This window comes from Micropterus salmoides, unplaced genomic scaffold (assembly GCF_014851395.1).
Source record: "Micropterus salmoides isolate LMB-PRFRI ecotype aquatic unplaced genomic scaffold, ASM1485139v1 Ms_hic_scaffold_557, whole genome shotgun sequence".
NCBI lineage: Eukaryota > Metazoa > Chordata > Actinopteri > Centrarchiformes > Centrarchidae > Micropterus > Micropterus salmoides.
This window is the reverse complement of record NW_024044301.1, coordinates 1,469-23,060: the sequence shown is the minus strand read 5'-3', so window position 1 is coordinate 23,060 and position 21,592 is coordinate 1,469. Positions and strand designations below refer to the sequence as shown.

The 21,592-nt window shown below is 38.8% G+C and overlaps 1 protein-coding gene and 1 pseudogene across 1 annotated transcript; one reads left to right on the top strand and one right to left on the bottom strand.

The window, feature by feature from the left end:
- The first annotated feature begins 1,440 nt into the window (after positions 1-1,440).
- Positions 1,441-9,166, top strand: LOC119889605 (RNA-binding protein 45-like). The gene is given in 14 exon segments (XM_038700445.1): positions 1,441-1,713; positions 1,716-1,735; positions 2,752-2,874; positions 3,529-3,655; positions 3,868-4,008; positions 4,371-4,436; positions 4,733-4,903; positions 5,648-5,777; positions 6,148-6,241; positions 6,917-6,968; positions 6,971-7,073; positions 7,365-7,440; positions 7,560-7,698; positions 8,634-9,166. Coding segments are annotated over 13 exon segments (1,473 nt in total). The 5' UTR covers positions 1,441-1,460; the 3' UTR covers positions 7,677-7,698; positions 8,634-9,166.
- Positions 9,167-11,190: 2,024 nt separating this feature from the next.
- LOC119889604 lies at positions 11,191-21,106 on the bottom strand (annotated as a pseudogene).
- Between the last annotated feature and the right edge of the window lie 486 nt (positions 21,107-21,592).

Sequence of the window (21,592 nt, the reverse complement as noted above, 5' to 3'; positions counted from 1 at the left end):
GATCATTCCTGAGACCTTCACCCCGCCCAGCAAACAAGTCACAAGCCTCTGACATCATATCAGCTGACGGCCGTATACTTGTTTTACTCTTTCATTCATTTCTATTTGTCTGTGCTTATGTGTTCTTGAAGGCTTTTTTAATGCCGTCATATATATTTAATCACATCCATGAATAAAATATAGTTAGTATATTTAGTTGTTATAATTTGTATAATCCATTAATAATATATTTTATTTTTAACATATACAAACAGGATATGTTACATTGTCATTATCATCATCACTATTATATACTATGTTTTTTCCCTTTCCCATAACCTGATGTAAAATACCCTACAACAAGCTTAGGGAGCCCAGGTGAAATATTTTTCTTTCTTAAAAATGATTACACTTGTGAGTGCTGTACTTATGTACAAATGTAAGGTACTTTTACTTTACTTGAGTATTTTCTTCTCGGCTACTCTATATGTTTATTCTGCTCCAGTAGAATTTAGACCAAATATTGTGCTTTTGCTTTACTATATTTATTTGACTAATTAAATTACTGTTTAATAATGAAGATTGTTGCATACAAAACGTGTAATGAAAATACGAGTACGGCTGAAACAATAAGTTGATTAATCAATTAACAGAAAAATAAATGTTATAATGCCATTCATGCTTTTAATATTGTGAATAATTTAAGAATTTTGCACAGTTGATTGGACAAAACAGGCTTTGTGAAGGTGTCCCTTGGTGTCTGGGTAATTGTGAGGGCATTCTTCATTATTTCAGAATCTTTAACAAACCAAACAATCAATCAATCAATGGAGAAAATAATCAGCAGCTGCAGTCTAGTACAAAATTTGTTCCACCTCAACTAACTACAATCAACTGTAAATCCTGCTTTAACATTCATGCATGAGTAACAATATCCTATCATAACCTGATAATAGTATGATAATAGTATGTAATAACAGTCACAGGCTACATTTCCAGATTACTTACATACTTTTGCTTAAAATTTCAGTGCAAGACATGTATTTGAGTATTTTAGTGTGGTATCAGCACTTTATATAGTACTATATGCAGTACTTTTACTTAAGTAAAGGATGTGATACTTGCTTTCCAGTGATTAGCTCTCTGCAGAGTGCTTTTACAACTCCCGTACAGTAGATGGCGGTACATTGAGGGGCGTTGCACTGAAATCTCGTTGAACTACGTTCAATGCCATTAAAGCTTTCTGAATTTGACTCTGATTCTGATAACTCATGATTAAGTATATAAAATATTGAGATCACATGACTGATTGAAATGTTGTACTCACGATTCTATCAACTTAACACACTACCTACATCCTCCACACAAGTTGGAGTTGCCATCTTTGGACTCTTTGCTAAGCTGCAGCCGGAAGTTCCGAGGAGCCCTGAAGGCAGCACCAACGGCTACTGGCACATCATTCTGCTGAGTGGGAAGCAAAGATGGAGGAGTATCCTTCTAAACAAGTGACCGAAAACCTCGACGACCCTCCCAACAGCCGCCTTTTCGCGGTCACAAGTCGGTCCATAACCGAAGATGAGCTCCGGGAAAGTTTCTCTGTGTTTGGGGAAATCCAGGGGGTCTGGGTGGTCAAGGACAAGCAGACAAAGGAATCCAAAGGAATCTCCTATGTGAAATTCGCCAAGTCTTCGCAGGCCTGCCTGGCCATGGAGGAAATGCACGGCAAAGTGCTGGGGACGGGACTAAACCCATCAAGGTAACGTTAACAGCTAGGCCACCGAGCAGCTGTGTAAGCTTAATGCAATAATATGAAAGTTTTAGTTAAAACAATGGAATCAGAACATACGTTACGTCTCGTTAGCAGCTAACTAGCTTGCTAACAAGGGGCGTTGACGTCAACAAATCAGAGGGCGACACCTGAGTTTAAGTTCGCCCGAATTAACAAACTCCACACCAGCGTTATTTGCTGAGATTGTGCGATCTAGATTTTAGTCTCCACCGCAATATAACTGAGGTGAAGTTGATGAAAACGAGCGCTTGAAAAACCCCATATACAACTTGTTTTTCCAGAAACAACGCCTCGGTTATTCAGGAAAATCCGCAAGCCTCAGTTTCATTTCACACCACGTCCTACTAAAGAAACAGTCTCTATGATGATGATGATAACAACAAGGAATGTGGATTATCTTGATTAATCAGGAGCTAGGTGAATCTCCTTTCAACTGCTTTGTAATGGGCGTCAACAGTGGTTAAAGAAGTATTCAGATCTTATATATCTCTTATATATATCTCTTCATATCTACTTATGTAAAAGTAGTAATATCACACTGAGAAAAGGCACCACTACAAGTAATTGCATTAAAAACATTACTTAAGTAAAAGTATGTAACTATTATCAGCAAAATGTACTTAAAAGTACCACAAAAGCAACAAAAACAACAGACACAGTGAACCTGAAGATTTTGGGGTCCCTGAATGTCTGCAGCCTTGAGTCAGTTGCACACTTCGCCCAGTTGGTCATCCATCTATAATAAACTAAATCAAATGATTGTAGGGTTTTAATCATGAGGTATCAAGTAGTCAAAGTATACATAGTAGTGGTTGACTGGATATTTTCATTTCATACCGTGAAACAGGTAAATACGCCATGCCTACAGTCTTTTTTAATTGCAAAATCCATCATTTATGAGGATCTTGCTATCAATATCTGAATGTTTTGTAACTAATTATAATTACCAATCTTTTTTTCCCCTTCTCTGCTTGTTTGTGTAGGTGTTTATTGCCCAGTCACGGTCTTCAACAAGACACAGAGACGTTGAGGATGAGGAGCTGACCAGGATCTTCGTCATGATCCCCAAAACCTTCACAGAGGAGGACCTTAAAAACACGTTCAAAGTAACACGCAATTCTTACTTTGTCATATACCATTTCTGTGCTTTTACATCTCATTGCTTGCCTATATTTTCTTTCTTCTTTCTGCCTTTACCGTTGCCTATATGTAAAATAACTATACATATATGTGAAACTATGCAAGATAGGAAATGTCTGATAAATTAGATGGAGGTTTGCAGATATTTTACCTTCACATATTAAGTGATTAAATAAATAATAGGCAGCAGGTTCATTATACCTCACACATTATTTATTCCTATGGTATATACCAGTGGATTCTTATTTTTATATTTTTAAAGTCATTAAAACAGTCTAAATTTAAATTTTAGACTGTCTTAAAATACTCTATATTGACTCTAACTGTTGTTTCTTGCCATATCTGATGTCCCAAACAACTGGTATAAAATGAGGAATATCCCTGGCTGTTGCCTCTGTCTGTCAGTTCATTCAAAATAGCTTTATTGGCATGAATGTGTAACAATATTGCCAAAGCATCATACAAACTAAGAACAATCAACCCCATACATTTCACTAAACAAGTAATTAAAGCGTAAAATAAAGTGTATGTGTTTGTGTTAAAAAAAATAAAAATAATATAAATAATAAAACAGTAAGTGTGTGTGTGTCCAAAAAATATTAAAAATGTCTCTCTTTCAGGAGTATGGTGATATTGAGTATTGCGTGATCATCAAGAATAAGACCACAGGGGAAAGTAAAGGACTGGGCTACGTGAGATACTACAAACCCTCCCAAGCTGCCCTCGCTATAGAGAACTGTGACAAATGTAAGATTATGTTACATTATTTTAGTGAATCAGTATTTGTAGAAGAAGTAGCTGGAGGGGAAAAGTACTGGGAGACCTTAATTTCTACTGCACTCATACTAAACAATTAACAGAATAATTCGTTTTCAGCCATCGTGTCTTTCACTGTTGTTGTTGCTGTGGAGATTTTTGTCTCAGAACTGTGGTGTTAATGAAGATGATGGTGTTATTAGCTTACAGAGCCATCCTGGCTGAACCTCGCACCAAGGCTGCAGCAACAGAAGAGTACACAGGGGGGTCGGCCAGAGGTGAATACATGGGCGGTGGAGGCGGCGGCGGCAGTGACTCCATGAACCAGTATGCCTTCCCTCTGGGTAAGCAGTTGGTTTAGATCCTAATTCACTTTCTTTTCTCTTTAAATCTGGGTTTAATGTTTCCGTTTTTTAAATTCTATGACCAGCAGTTAAAGTCAGTCAGACACTGATTCCTGTATTTCGTGTTGCTGTCAAAATGCATTATAGTTAATGGCACTTGGGAAGACATTATTACAACATTATTTAGGTTTTTTGATATTATTATATCTTAATCAATATTTAAGGTCACTCCTTTGAAGTGTTGTGTGACAGCTCAGAACAAGTAACCAGTAGCTAGTTACTATTTAAAGTTACCCTGTGGATTTGTTTAGCAATGTTTCTCTAAGTGGGTTCCCATTTCACATTATTCCACTGATCTGCAGGTGGCGGTAACACGCCAAGAAACACAGCAGTGCACCATCAAAGGCAGGGAAGAAGACTGCTAGCAAGTAAACATAGATATAAATAATGCACGTTACAAATTGTTTGTTCAAAAAATGTCACTTAAGACACTGAAAATTACCTCAAATACAAATTCAAGCAGCTGATGAGGTCAGGTTCATGGGAGTTATTAGTTATTTAGGGAGCTTATGTCCCACAGGGCATGTAGAGGATACATTTTTCTGTTGTATTGTTTCATTCACTTAAAGGTGATCCAAGAAGGGGAAGCACTTAATTAAAATGGGAACTTGCTGCAGCTTTCTCTGTCCTGTTATTGACCCGGAGGTCCCTCTTCCCTTTACAGCTGACCCTGGCAACTACCCGGTCATGGACTACCGCTCCGGTGACTTCACGCGGTGCCTGATGATGTCAACACGGGCTGCACTTTCCCAAGAGCAGATTTTTGCTTTGTTTGACATCATTCCTGGCATGGAGTACTGTGAGCTGCAGAGAGACGCTTATGGAATGAGCAAAGGTGAGTGATTGAGCACAAACTATGGGCTTAATTCATTTGGGCACAATGAAAGTGTCTTTGATAGAATATTCTAACTAGAAGTTCACTTACTAGATTTTTCTCATGATAAATGTGTGACCTGAGTTTTGTACATAGCCTATGTGATGACACTAAAGCATCTAGTCCGATAAAGTTGCGTATTACTTCCTGTGATATGGAAAACCATTTCAGCTGTCCCAAAAGGAGAAGTCTTTGCTTTCCACTTTAAAGAAGAGGAAACTGTTACACTGTTAATTTCCAGACCATTTATGACCAAATGTGGGTGGCCACGCTCGTATGGAAGTTAGAGCAACAGTTAATTGTGTACTGACAGACATAAACCAAAAGGGTATTCAATTTTGTAATGATATCGAATAAATAAAATAAGCAAATCCTCATATTTAAGAAACTGGAATTGGCAGATGTCAAAGGTCAAAACATCGATTAATAATTGTTATTTGTAATTTTATTAGTTTTCTGTTGGTCGGGTGCTTGATCAGTTCGAACTCAAATCCTTCTTTCTGACAGGTCAAACTTTATTTTGGAACAAAAAAAGTAATTTTCTTTATTTCATAAAATTAAAATTGGTTCACTGTAGTTTGTAATGTTTCGTAAATGTGGGTGTTTTGTAACTGCAAATTTTAATGACTTTAAAATTAAAGCATTCAACTTAAATCTTAAAGTCTTGTTGGCTGTTTTTGTTTCCTGTGTGTCGTGTGCCTTCAGGTCATGCGTTGATTCGCTACAGTAACCTCGGATCAGCGGTTTACGCCAAAGAAAAGCTGAATGGCTTTGAATATCCACCTGGCAACAGACTGGCAGTAAATTTTGTTGACGACGGAGAGGAACGCAGCAGGTACACACACACACATGCATGTGTACACTTACTTACACACAACAGCATACACTCACTGTGTGTCTGCAGAAGGGTCACAATTAATGGAGGCATGAGGTAGAAATGCCCTTTAAAGTTAATATATCATTAATAAAAACTTGGGACAGATATGCCAACGATAACTAACAGTAACGTCTGCACGTATTTTTGGTAATTTTTTTTTTTTTTATTGTTAAAAATATTCATAATGATGTTCCCAGTACAAATTTGATATCTGTAATGGAGTGTCTCCCCTTTCTGTCTGTCTGTATACAGCCTAGTCTTTAAGTAATTTGGTCACAGCAACTTAGTGGGTATGAACCAATGACGATCAGCTTGTGTTTGTGTGTAGTCCTGTAGGTCGGATGGCCATGCAGTTTGTTGCAACCCAGATGATGTCTGCAGTGTGGAACGGACCCTCGTCCAGCCAAGTAATGAAATCTCCTGTGAGTACATTAAATCAGCGCCTAAATGAACAAAGTTGTATCAGATCACCTTGCTATTTATTGTTCTTATTTGAGTTATTTTTTGCCACTGTTTCTGCTTGCTTGAGATTCACACTCTTTAATTCCTCTCAAGACTTTTTGAGGTTTCTGAACACCATTCCTGCATTTTAGTTTTATTAAATCAGTGGTGATGGGATCAAAAAATACTGTATTTGCAAAGTCACTTTCTTCATTTCTAAAAAGGTGTATTTACAAACAAATTCATCAGAATATCAGACGGATTATGATAAACTAATCTAAACAACTGCCACAAAATATATATATATATATATATATATATATATATATATATATATATATATATATATATATATATATATATATATATATATATATATATAATTGTAAGCACATCACATTTTGTCTAACCCTTTTGTCTAACTTTAGAAAACAACTCACCCTGTAAATAACAACTCAAGGTTAATTACTGTTCTGGGTAATTATTCCTCCAGGCCTCCTCTGCCATCTATAGCATTTTACAGATTAAATAATTTATCAAATAAAAATTGGTAATTGCAAAAGGTTTAACACATTTTACCTGGAACTGTTGTTCATAAGAATAATACAATATTTAAGCTGAATCGCTGATCCTGTGTGTTTGTTGGTATCCTCCAGGGCTTCTCTGCTGTCTCCCCAATGTCCCGGGTTCAGACAGACGTCAGTCTGCCCCTCTGAAGAAGCTTGCGCCGCCTGACAGCAAGGCGAAGGAGCGCTTGTTTGTAGTGTTCAGCCCCTCCCCTCTGCCCCTGGATGTCCTGGAGGACGTTTTCTGGTAAATGTCCCATACGTTAAAACGCAATTTCACTTCTTTATAACATTGTAAATATATATCGTATATGTCACAAAGTACAGAAAACAGTGTGCGTATGATGGAAACAATGGTCCATTAGAGGTTCAGTCACGACTCTAAGCTTAGTTACTGCAAACAACTCTGGATGAGAGCATCAAGCGAAATGGTCTGAAATGACAATTCAATGTTAGTGAAAAGGTGCTCCAGACAATCAGCCTTAACAAATCCTGCTGCAAAATTAAACTCTGTCTCCCTTTGTCTGTCTCTCCATAGTCGCTTTGGTTCCCTTATTGAGGTCCATTTGGTTCCTGGCAGAAAGGTTGGATACATGAAGTATGCAGACAAACAGGTGAGACTCTGAACTGATGGAGGATAAGCTCTTAAATAATGAAAGAAGTGAAGTTATGAAAATAGAGAAGATTGCCCAAGTCTTCCCTCTTTATGTTAATCTCTGTCTCTCTCTTTCAGTGTGCAGATGAGGCCATGGCAGTGCTCCACGGTCGGGTCGTCAATGGAGTAAAGATGAAGGTGATGCTGGCTGATCCTCCCAGAGAAGAATCTCATAAACGTCCTCGTACCTACTAGGACCGCGTGAAAGAAATGACCGGTAAGTGCCAGGTTTTCTCCTGCAGGGAACACCAGTATGAATAACTGGACAATTGGATGCCAAGTATTTTGGTAACAAAGTAATAGTGTAAGTGTATTCTGGGTGAGGCCTGTTACATGGCTTGTGCCTGCGACACACTCACGCATACATTTCTCATATATTCTTGCTGAGGACATTTCTTAATGCTACCCCAGCGTGTGTTGCAGTTATCATATGCTTGAGGTAGACGTGCAGAACAAACAGACAATACAGTACAGATGTTCTTTACAAACATCAATCAGCCAATCAAAGTCTTAATTTAGCATACGAAATGTGGTGCAAATGGTGGAAAGTTATGTGCTGTATCAGTGCAAACACAGAAACACGCTCAGTGGCAGTTTGAGGAGACCTCACAGTAACTGTATGATGATGGAAATGTAGTCTACAGTCTATAACTGAAAACAAAACGTAATTTAACCTGAGATGCAGTCACTACAACTGCATCATACAACGTAGTACTGTGATGTCACATGTATAACATCAGGTATTCCTAATTATAACTTAATACTCTCTGGCTGAACTTGCAGATTCATTGCCCTCTGTGACACAAGCCTTTAAAAAATGACAAAGAAAGCTTGTTAGCAGGGCTTTCCCCTAGTCTACCACCATGCTGCCTCCGTTACATGGTGTTAGATTATATTATGATGCAGTTTCTGTACATAAAATACAGTAAAAAAATCAAGTTTTACCTCCCAGTGAAAATTCTTTGTAGACTGTGTGTCAGAGCTTCCGTCTTGACAAGCCCACCAGCAGTCTTCTTACACACCTGTGCGCACCTGTCAAACTGTTATTGGCCGTTCGTACGGGAAGCAGTTCTTTGACAAGATGTCAACAAGTTTCTGATGACAGTTGTTTCTCTTCCTGTGAATAACACTGCAGCTTCTTGTTCCCTGTAGGCGACTCTTGTCATGACACAATGACACCTGACCTGACAGACCGACCGACCGACATCGAGACCTTCACCCGACCTCTGACACGACCTTTGACACCTGTCTGACCTTACTTTTGGGTCAGTGACCTTGCTGTGACTCACTGATATACCAAGTACACAGAAGCATCCACTACTAAAATGGAATCATATGCATTCTGTGAACAGAAGCAACAACGCCAGTTTGTGTAGTTTGTGGTGAGTGTCGTGCTTTTTACGCAGACTACTGAATTCATTTTAAGTTTAAAAGTTTTGTAGTTCAGGAGGTTGGCAGTATTTTCTTCTTGAAGAACTGTGGGCAGGAGGCTGCACTCTGTTGAGGAGCTAAAAAACAAGATTTGTAAAGCTGGATCTAGACAGTTTTGTTTTTCACACCTGGTCCTTCCTTTTTTTTCTCTTATGGTATGACCTGTAATCTCATTTCCAGCTTAGTGCAAATGTGTTTACCAGATTCACTGTGAACTGTTGTTTCAGTAAAAATAAAGATCAGGTGAACACACATCAGTTTGTCTTGTCTCTTTTGTAGCTGCCTGCTGGTGCCTGGACAGTTATGTTTTAATAAAAAATTCGTTATGTGAAATGTAAAAAACTGTCTGTCCTGGATGACAGCTTAAAGTTCATCTTTGAATCTTTTTTTTTGTTGTCTGAAAATGTGCCAGATCTCTTGTTGTATTTCTTTCATGTGATTGTTTTGCTAAATAGATGTTATTCTTCAGAATAGTGGTGGAATAAAAAGAAAGTATGCTAAATGGAATCAATGGGACAATGTGTATGCAGAGGGAAATGTAAATTATGTAGATTTTATGGGACACATACCAAGTCTTTGTCAAATCACTGCCAGCTGCCTATTAAATTACTAATTTTCTGAATATGGATGACAGCTGCTCAACAAGCCTCCCCCCGGTAGGTATGAGTGTGTGACAGTTGTAAATGTGGTAGGCTGACATTTTTATGAAGCTATATTAGTTTTTCAGGTTTAATCAAGACGATACTTCACTTACATGTAAATCTGGGCCACTTCAACGATGTGTGTGTATTAGTGATAGACTGATTAATCGGCCGATGCCTGCTCTCAGAAGGCCAAAAACACAAGATGTCTGAACACAAATTTGCAGGCACTCTTTTCAGTGTGACTGCTGTGGAATGATCATAGCGATGGTTTTGAGCCCTAAATGTCCTCAGTCACCACCGTCTTTTGGAAATGTTAACACTTCTCATAAATGACAGCCGGCCTAATGAAAGACCATTACCGGCTAGCTTTAAATATATATGGTAATACTGTAGAGAATAATGCAGTTGAATGACGTCACTTCTGACAAACTATCTCGCTCTCCCTTAAACACCAGTCACATTCTACAATGTACTTTTTTATTTCATTAATTAATTAAAAGCCCACATAAAACAACGTTACTGGCTAAGATAATATGTATGTTAGATTGTTTTCTGTATGGAATAATAGAAATATACATGGCATATCAGTTATCGGCCACTCTGCTCTGTAAATATCGGTCAACCACTAATCTGTTTACTTTGATTACCCTCATGATGCGCCAGCCATGTAATCATTTTAGGCAGAATGCCATGATTAAGAACCCTAAAAGCATTTTGATCTGAAGAAATGCAGTTTATATTCAACATCAATGGCACTGCTTCAGGCCACAGACCTTCAGGGACCCCAAAATCTTTAGGTTCACTGTCTCAGTTGGCAATTTGTTATGTGCAAAATTTTTTCTAATTAACAATATCACCTGGGTCCTGCATTATTACTTAATCGTTTGGCCCTGGCATATAGAAGGGCCCTTTTATGCTTAACCTGGTGCAAACCCTGAAATGATTCCGTGTCTCAAACTACCTTAAACTGTCGTACAGACGACCTGGGTCCAGTATATTATTTGGTTTGTGGGGTCTCTGCAAAATTATCTGCAGTCTATAGTGTGCCTTGATGCTGCTGCTGCTGCTCTGTACTTGATGGGAACTTGGAGGCAACAGGAGTCCCCATACAGGTTGAATTAGCCGTAATGGGAAAAAGAAATTACTTCAGTTCCCAAAAACTGCATGTACACATTTCTACAAACAGGTGGGTATCGCAAAAATATGGCAAACGTGTCAGTAAACAGTTATTATTGACCATCTGGAGTTGTTTATTAGTTTATTCATTCTCTTCTAGCTGTTTTAAGTCTCTACTAAGTCCTGAGGTAATTATTTCTCTTTAGCTGTGAATAAATCCAGTATGTTCATGAGCAAGTCTCCCAACTGTCTGTCCATTTGGTGCTGAGCAGATAGTCAGTGGGTTTTTAGACTTGTTCTCTGACACTGACCGCTGCAGCCAAAAACACATCAGTGTGAACCAAAACAGCTGAACAATGAGCTGAAACTGACTATAAAGCAGAAGGAAGCGGCTTTTCTGTAGGCTCATCACTACAAGCGACCCGCTTTCACGTCATTTAATACATCACTACAAAAATGTTGATAATAGCAGCTTTAATTCATAACGTAGGACTTAACATTCAAGAAGAGACACACACTGGATGTACAGTAATCTTTTATTTCTTCAGGAGGCGACTCGAGAACATTATTTACAATACTGGGCTGATACCATTTGGTTTCCCTGCTGGAGCTTCATTGTAGCACTAATCAGGTCTCAGAAACATGGCTGACATTTTAGAAGCTTGGTCTGGACTTTTCCTTCAAAAGGTTGCATGACAGATTTCCATAACACAAGAAGGGAAAGAATCTTCAGTAGAAGGAAAGTGCAACCTCAAACTAGAGCTTTTATTTTGGTATGAGAGCAGGTGAGGCTCTGAACAGATTCAGTTTCTTACAACAGAATCACCCTGTTCATGGCCCACATTGTTCAGCTCTTTCAAACATCTGTCAATGATGTTATTGGATTTATTGAAGTGTTATCCCACTGTACAATCAGTATAGTGCTTTCATTTTTAAGCCCTTACATCGTCTCACTCAGAAAATTATATTCAATATTTAACTGATTATCGAGAAGCAACCAAAGCCCAATTTATTAAAAGTAATTTCAGTTTCAACGTTAGCCAGCGAGTTTGCCGAGCAACAAAAGTGCACAACAAATTCTCCTCCTACAAGAAACATTCACGTGAAGTTGGCCCTGGTAAACACTAACTGGCCCTTGCTGTGAAAATTTGGACACCCAATGGACAAAAGGGCCAAGGACATGGTAACCTGTGAGAGGGGTGATACAAAAAACAGAGGGGGGCAGAGACAGGAAGTGATGTCATGATATAATCAGGCTTTATTACTGGAGTCTCTGAATTTTAAAATCATTCAAACATCTGGTCTCTTTGTTGTTTAGCTCCATGCATCCATCAGTCCATCCGTTAGTCATTTAGTCCGTCCTAACTTCCACCTCACGCTCCCTCCCTCTCACGCGCTCCCTTTCTCAGTCGTCCAGCGCCAGTGTGTTCAGTTCCTCGTCAGCTCCTCTAGATCTTCTCCTGTGAAAAGGTTCTCGTCCACCGGTACCTCCTCTTCCTCCTCCCCTCCTCCGTCCTCCTCCCCGTCTCCCTCTGCTCCCGAAAGCCCGTTGGCCTCAGCGCCACCACAGGCTTCGTTCATCTGCTCCCCTGTAGATGTGAAGAGAAAGGAAGCGGGGATTGATTGTGTATCAAAAGTATTGATCATTTTCATCTGTATTGGCTTGTTACAGATTGTGTGAAGCCAACAAACTGACCAGCACTGACATGGCAACTAGGCAGAAATCACTTTTATAATCAGCAAGTTTTTCCTACCGTTGTCCATTTCTGTCCGCTGAGTCTTTTTCCTAGAGGTGAAACGGTCTGTGGATGCTACCGTAATGCCCGAGTGGTCACCTCTTGTGGAACAAAGCGGGATAAGTCTATGTCCTGGACGTCTGTGCTGTTACTGATCTGAAAGAAAATATAAAGGTTTAGACAGGAGAAGGGATGTCATGATACCAGAAATGTATTAGTCGATACAGATACCAGTAAAATTCCACGATGCAGGATAAGCGGGTGAGGATGGATGGATTGATTTCCTTTACAAACTCACTGGTGTGAAATGTTGAAGGGTGGGCACCATCTATATTGGCAGTGGTTTGAGATTTTTATATTGAAAAACAAAAAGTTATTGATGATTAAAATGGACTGTATTGCACTTTAAAATCTCGTACAGTTGGTCTGTGTGTTGTGGATTTGGGAGAATAAAAGATTCTTTCATGTTGGTTCTAGCTGAAAAAACCCCACTCAATTAAATTAACAGCAGATTTATTTGCTTGAGATTTATTACAACAGTGTGACTTTTGTTCTATTTGAAACAACATAAAATCTGACTGTTCACATGTCCTGAAAGTGTGTTGTCATATAAAGCGACAAGGAGTCATTTTGCCCTCAGTGCAGCGTTCAGGGTTAATTCTGGATGCTGACTAAGAGTGAGTCTTTTATACTAAGTACTTTGTATAAATAAGGTAACAGATTTGTAATTAGCTGTATCAGGATATCTGCAATATTCAGAGACAAATTGAAAGCTTCTTAAGAGAATTTCTGAATAAATACTTCAAAGTTGGCACCAAAAACAGATTTTCACAAAACAAAATGCTTGCACATTTTAGTACCAGAGGACAAAACAATTAATGAAATTAATTAAGGGACCATAAGCGATGTTGTGTTTAATTAAGTTTAGATTAATTAAAGGAATTAATGAAAAATGTTTTATTGTTGCATTTAACTTGTGCACTTTATTTACAGCCTTGAATCTACTAAGGAGCACACAAGTGTACAACAGGTGCAGATAATTAACAGGCAAATCACTTGCTGTGTAAAAAGGCAGGCAGCTGCAATTCAGCAGGAATTAGACCATTTAAATACAAAAAAATGCCACAATGTCTGCAGCAAACAACTTTGCATCACCTGTAAGAAATATGAAATATAATTGCTTACGGATGAGGCAATACAGTGTAGGGAAAAAATACGTCCGGTCTCATATTTAAGGTGTGGAAACTGTAGGGATTACTTGTCGTCCGCGCCTTGGTTTTAGTTTGACTTCACTTTGTGCAGTTTGGGCTCTAGTTGTGATTCTATTTTAACCAGTTATTGGACATTAAAGCAGTAAGAGATATATTATCTGTAGGATACACGTTTTATGGTCTACGTCTCTCCTACACTGTTCAACAGAGCAGCAGCTCATGGTGTGAGGATATTTCTTTCCTCCTCCCGGATGGAGGGGTTCATTTGCATAATTTCAACAAATCTTAGCACTACAGAAACACACTTGATGCCTTTGTTCCCTGTGTTAAAATATTTAAATACTTGAAGCTTAATTAAAATATTTAAAGCTTTAGAATATTTCAGAAAAATATCCGACAATACCGACCTCACAGCATGACCAAAAAGACTGAAACACAGAGAGCCAGTATCACAACACTGTTACACTGCAGATATTTTGTACAAACAATGCAAACTATATGAGACATCAAACAACGTTGAGTGCAGTTATTGTGCTGGGACACCTCACTTCAAGTGTTGAGGACCATAGAGCACAAATAAATATGAAGTCATACAAAGCCAAATTAAATAACCACTGACCGTAGGAGGTTTTCATCTGCTCTGGAGGCAGAGAGCAGAGTCTCACACATTCTGTGAAACATTTGTAAAGTGTTGATAATTTCACAATTACCTCTTCCTCATCATCTTCCCCGTCTTCGCTGGCATATCTAGTGTCACTGGCTTCAGCATCGTCATCGTCGACCAACTCTGGATGGAACTCAAACACCTCGCGGCCGCTTACCTGCAGATGCATGAGATTTAATTAAATCCTGGAAATACTGTCTGCTGTAGCATCACTGTCGGTAAAACGAGACAAGATAAAGACTCAAAGTGACCACAGAAATTTAAGTCGGAGCCACACTTACCACAAGCGATTTTCCAGCCTTAAAGTCAGCCTTCTTCTTCTCCATCTCCTCCCTCGCTTTGTCCACCTGTTAATGAAGAGCATTTTTTTAAGTGTATCCACATAGAATTACTAAGTCTTCTGATTTAATCATAGAATAAAAACTCATCACAATGTCCTTAATCATCAGAAGACCTAATTTCCGCAGGTAAATGTAAGTCAAGTCCATTTTATTTATAGAGCCCAATATCACAAATCCCAATTTGCCTCAGGGGCCTTAAAATTAAACATTTCTGGTGACAAACTGATGTTAATAAAATGATTAAATATGTCCCAACCTTCTCCTGCCTTTTCCTCTTCTTCCAAGCCAGGAAAGTCTCCAGGGTGATTCGAGTCACATCAGCACCAAGAGCGGCACGCTGCAGGGGAAGACACAGACATCAGGGTGCGGACAGTAGAGAGAGCTTCATAACATCGGCCATGGACAGTATTTAGAGAGCATTTGACATCGGACCCTGTGTGATAGCCATGTTGGAGTTCCTAAGCTTTTGGGCGGCAATATCTAAACGCAAGCAGTTACAGTTCGTTACATCCAATTTGGCTTTCTGAGATTTATATCTGTGTTATAAAATAGTTTTACTGTGCTTTATTGGACTATACTCTGTGTGAAGTTGCAATACAAATAAAGCTCATTCCCTTTATTACTAGTACTAATCAAACATATAATTAGTAAACGAAAAATTATTCGGAGAGATCACAACCCTGACTAATGTTAGCCAACAAGGATGGTAGCTAACCACCACTGTCTTGTTAACACTTCTGACATTTCCACTAGAAGCTACCTGTAGTGTGCATTTGTTTAAACTTTCTTCTTCTTATTAATTTGATAATAATTTGATTTAATAATTCAGCACCAACATCAGCAATTTCTCCTTTTCATTTGTGCACACCCAATTCAACACGTGACCGCCAGGATGGCGGCAACCTTGCTTGTTGAGATACAGGAAGCAGTACAAAGCCTATGTTATGGAACAAAGATGGTCTGCACATTAATAATGTGATGAAGCATCCTCACATTCATTCCTCTCAGCTCATCTCTTCTAAGCCGCCTTTGCTGCTCTTATAAACCCCAAGCATCCAAAAATATCAGAGTTGGATTGTAGTAACTGTTTTCCCTTGTGACTTTGCATCACTCCATCCATCCTTACCTCATTTTCTATCAGTTCCTCCAGCGAAATCTCCTCCTCTTTCTCCTCCTTTTTCTTGTCTTTTTTAAGTACAAAGCCGGGTGGCAGGGCGTGCCGGTACATACATTCTCCACCGCCCCCAGGACACACCCAGAACCAGCCGTACTTATTATTCTCTATGGCGTCCAGGAAGTACTTACACACCTGCAGACGACACAACAGAGTAGATAATGTTACACAGAGGGGAACCGGGAAACATACAGCATCTTAGCATCTATTATTACCTTACTGAATATTAACTTCCACTGACTGTCAAGTGGGTCCACATGTTTGGGGGACAAACTGAATTCATCACCAACATTAATTCCTTGTGTTTTTTGTTTTATTGCCCCCAGCAATAAGAGGAATACATCAGGGATCAAAGATGTATGTAATGATTGATCAAAGCTAAAACCTCCACTGCTGCCCAAACCTTGTCCCTGGAAACCCTTGTAGATTTTTCACCCTTGGATTTGGTTCTCTCTTCTTCTTCATCCCTTTCATCATCCCCATACTTCTGTCTGATCTCCTTTACATGACTTAATTTCTCCACATGCAGATTGCAACACTGGAAAACCAATTTGGGCTCCTTTTGGGCAGTTTACATACAAAGTCAATGCAAAGACACGTAGACACGTATATTTTCAACTCAAGCGAAGAAGTCGCATGACGTTGAGCCGCGATAGCCTATCAGTGTTGAGATTGTCTGTATGTGACTGAGGCTTCAGAGCGATGTGTGGAGAGGGCCGGGCAGAGCGGGGGATTAAAAATCTGCTGGCCGGCTGAGAGCTGCTAAATTTGGGGGAGAGGAGCAGGGAGCAACGCTGCAAACATTGGACAAATAATCACCCGTAGTCAGTCGGATTTGGCTCTGACAACTACGCCGTTTACTCGCGGGAGGAGCTCGGAGTAAACTGCTTTTATTAAATTATCTTTTTACTTTAGTTTTTGGGATTACAACATTGATTTATCTTCCATGAAGCTTCTCAGCAGCTTCCGTGCACATCCGGTTCCAGTGTGGTTGATAGCATCGTTAGCTCAGTTGGACTACGACTTCATATTTATATAAAAAACGGACAAAACTGGACATTACTTGGAGAAAAGAAAGCGAGGAGGTTGAACTACCTGGTCAGTTCAGAAAACATGTGTCTAACTTTATTCCAGCTATCGTTGTACTTTACTGTGACCAAGTTAGCATAGAATAGCCCTGATCGATCCGAACTCCATTCAGAAAACAAACATTTTAGAAGTTGTTGTCCTGCTGTCTTGCTGACAGACCTGACAAAGCATGAATTCATATGTTTAAGAAATCTGCATTATGTTGTAGTTATTTTGGCATCAGTTTAATCCGTTTATTGCTTTTTAATCACAGCAAAATGTTTACTTTGGGTTCATACAGTTGTAGTAATGGCAAGTTGTGTTTATTCACGTTAAAATCGCCTTCTCGCGTTGTGTGTGTGAACACTTGCAGCGAATGTACTCAAGCGAGGAAAGCGTTGCGAGGTGAGAATTCCTTACAATTTTTGGAAACAACTGTTCATTTATCATCAATTATCAAATGGACCATTTAATTATTTAATTTAATGATTTCCCTGTCTTCAGTCATTGTTCATTATTCATCACCAGAACAGACTTACAATTTGTGTTTTGGCCTTTTTCTTCTCGGCCTCTCCGTGTTTTTTGTTGACCACCTCCTCCAGCTTCTTCTCATCCCAGTTATCCATAGTGTCTAAACAGAACACAACAGGCCCGATGTTCAATAATACAACAGTACCCAAGAGTTTTACAAAAAAAAGAAACAATGAGAAAGGGAATGCACAACAGTATCTGATTTTCTGGTGATTAAAAATTAGCTCTTTTCTGTAATGCTGAACAAATCACTTCAAATTTAAATAAACAAAGAAGAAATCTTACAATTCACGTAATTCTAATATTGAATGCCAAGCAATTATAAGTTTTTAATCAGATGGCCTACATATTAAGTTGCTGTAACTAATTTGGAACGATTATATCAAACATAATTTTTATTAAGAAAAATTATGATGTAGAAATTCTGAGGTCGCTCAGCGTCATACAGTAATATAACACATTACGGCCTCTTCAGATGGGAAGCATTTGAAGAGCCTGGTAATTCATTTTCAATGAGAGGCGAGCAGGTAGGAAGGGAAGCGCGGGCAATCTTATAGGCAGAGTGACAAGTGGGTGCAATACTGTCAGTTTCACGGTATTGCACATGTCCGCTGCCAGAGTTAAATTCCTTAAAAGTTTTTCTACGCGATGCACAGTGCGTTTTAGAGATTCCTCAATTATATAACCGTTTCCTTGACAGTTATCAGGACATAAACAGGCAATGACCTTTGCTGCTTTCCCTTATTCAATAAAAATAAATGTAAACAACTTACACAGCTGGAGGACCACCCTTCGACGCCGATCTATAGTTAAACTCGCAGAGAACTAGATAGTATACTCAACTAAATTCTAAAAATCATAAGTGACGTAATTTGAAATTTAGCAGTTATACCTTTTAGTTACAGACTCTTTCATCATTTCTAGAAGATATTTTAAACATACCCACTCAAATCCAAACTGAGCGCATAGAAAATAAACTAAAATGTAAGAGCCAATATGATCAATCTGTACTGTAATACCACCCGAAGCCTATAATACATCCTGGTTACCTGCACTATACACTGACCTTTCTCCAGGTCTTCGTCTCTTTCATCCACGTAGACACTTCTCTTCTCACATTTCCTCTCCATTGACAAATCGTGGCTGAACTTGCACTTGTCACCTTTGGTACACTGACCCTGCTTAAAGAATGCACACAGCACTGACTTTGGGTCAACACCTGCATAAAGAGAGGAGAGTGGACAATTGATTATCTTTTCCAGTACATTGTTCAAATGTAATGGAGGCACACAAGAACACCGGCATTAATTAAATGATGAACAACTAAAATCGAAGATTAGCAAGAGGAAAGTTACAATTCATTCATCTTCGGTCACTTTGTTTACCTTTGCTGACTTTCTGGGCAGCGACTACGGGTTTAAAAAGCTCATTGAGTTCTTCCAACTCTTTCTTCTTGTCAGTCTTCTTGCCGGTCTTATCTGCCTCAGCCTACACAAACAGAGAAGGTAGATATATTCAAAGATGATCTGATCCAATGAAATTAGCTCACAAAGATTTAAACCAGTGGTAAGTTGTTGCATTTGTTGTACATATGACATAGAAATTATTTGGTAGAAGGAGAAAATCAGTAAAGTGAGAAACAGCAAAGCAGAGAGACAAGAGTGTTTGATTTGAGGACCAAATCAAAGACAGTCAGCGATATAAAAGGATGGAGAAAAACAACAAAACAAGAAATGCCTCCTAACCTGTCTGGCACTTTGTTGTCCATGTTTGACTTGCTGAGTGACGTTCTTGATGAACTTTTGCTGCTTGGCCCCTTTCTTGTTCTTCAAGCCAAATGTCTTGTCCTAGAAGGAACAAAAATACAAATCGCTGGTTCCATAATTGACTTCCAATAAACATCCCCTGAACAGGCAGTTCCAATTTAACAAGAACGAGTTCCTGCACTTGTTTTCCTTAATTACAAAATCAACAAAATACAAATGATAAGGAGGAAAGCCACTTAAAGCAGCACAGAGCTGAAAGGTCCCTGTACACTGTGTGGTTGTGGAAAGTTTTGAAAGGGAAATCTTTGACTGGTAAAATGGTGATTCTACATTGCATTGTTTAACATGTCCACCAACATCTGATTTAGAGCTCTAGTGACCAAATACTAACAGTGTTAAATAACTATAACTATACAGTCTACCCTTTCAACTGGTAGTTGAGCTGGAGTGGTAAGACTAAAGACAATAAGGAGAAGATAAGCAAGGGTTGAGTTTGTCTAGCTGGCATTTAGCTACAAAGGGTCTTCTTAGAGAAACAAGGCTGTTTAAAATTGAGGAATGTGGCTGGCATTATGTAACAATGTCTTAAAGTATTAGGGCTGGGCGATATGGCCAAAAATGTTATCACGAAATTAAATATCATTCCATATTGATAATAATTATCACGATAAATGTCAAAGTATTATTTCTTTCAAGTTTAGAGCCTGATTTTTGCTCCTGAGTGAAAGTTGAAGAAAACAGATGGTTAATTGTGGTTTTAATCTTTTCTTCATGGTCAGAACAAACACTTGATGCCAAACAGTGGATTCACTTCACAAATCTGAGGCAACATGATGAAATCCTTTTTCAACAAATATAGATGTAATGAAGATGTAAAATATAGTTTTACTCTAAAAAAAAAAAAGGGCTCAGTAATTCAAAATAGCTGGGTATTTTGGACATATTACTCAAAACACTAGTGTGTTTTAGGGACTGCATTCAGTCACAGATTAAAATGTCGTTGTCACTCACGACTTCCTGGACAACAATGAAGGTCTATGGCAAAGAGGAATAAGCTATATCAGGCTTTGAATACACAAACAATACTTTTAATAGCATAAAGTCATTGTTCTTGGACTTTTGGTGGGATTTGTAAGCAATAAATCTTATTTTGGATGGTACACGAAATGCCATCACACAAGTGGGCTTGCTAAGTTCTTCTAACCTGTTGTAAAGTCAAAACAGTCAATGCAGATAAAACATGACAATTTCTGAATTAATAAATCATAGGGAAAAAAAAAACTAACTCCAGTGCAATCTGTGTTAACTAATGTACATCAGCAAAAGGCGGCTAACGCTAACAAGCCGGTGTGGTTACGTTGACAGAAAGATGATTAGCCGAATCAACAGCTGCTTTCAGGGCACGACATCGGCATTAACAGAAACATATTTGACAACACACACATTAAGTTTAATAATGACCAGCTTCTGACCGGTTTTAGCTCGGATCGAAACAGGCTAAAATCGGGTCCCTCGTCTCTCCTGTGGGGCCGAACAGGCCCGTGGCACCGCGCTTCGACGCCCTCTCATGTAAGTTATAACCAAGACATTCATGTGATACGCTACAAATACATTGTGTTATGTCTCATAATTTAAGCTGCTGACGTTAGGGGCATAGATCAACCTTAATGGGACAAATGCGAACACTTACAGCGGCGGCAAGGCCCTGATAGCTTCACCGCTAACGTGCATATGTCCGTTAGCACGTCAGCTAACGCTAAACACCGACATGCTAACTCAAGTTAGTTTGTACCTCAATTATCTTTTCCTTTTTCTTCTCTTGAGTTTTTTATTCCCCGCGGGTGCGGCGGGTTTCTTCGGAGGCATGTCGGCTCAGGTATAGCTGTGTACAAACGGGAAATATTTATTTTAATGTGGCGTCTCTGCTGGGAAGTCAGCTCCACATTCCCGGTCGTTGCTAGCAGCACAGCAGCAACGGCGCTCTCTTTAGGCCACATGTGAGTTGTTGATGTTCTGTGGCGTCATCGCGCAGCACGAAGAGCATGACGGTTAATGTAGTATATATAGAAAAAAACGATGTTATCTAGCTAAGTATGATATAAACTTAACAAAGTCAGAGTTATTTATTTGCAGTGTTGGGGAGTAACTAGTTACATGTAATTTAGTTACGTAATTTAATTACAAAATAAATATAATTGTAGCCTAATCGGTTACAGTTACTGGGATAAAATGTGTAATAGTAAAAAATAAAAGTACAGTACTTATGAAAATGGGGTTTACATCTGAATGTTTTCTCTAAAAAGCAATATGTGTGTGTGTGTGTATTTACTCCAGCATCCTTTACTTTTTTTTCTTTAAAAAAGTATATATATCTATGAATAATGTAAGAAGAAAGCAAACAAAGAGTGCAGACATCCTAAACAAAAAAA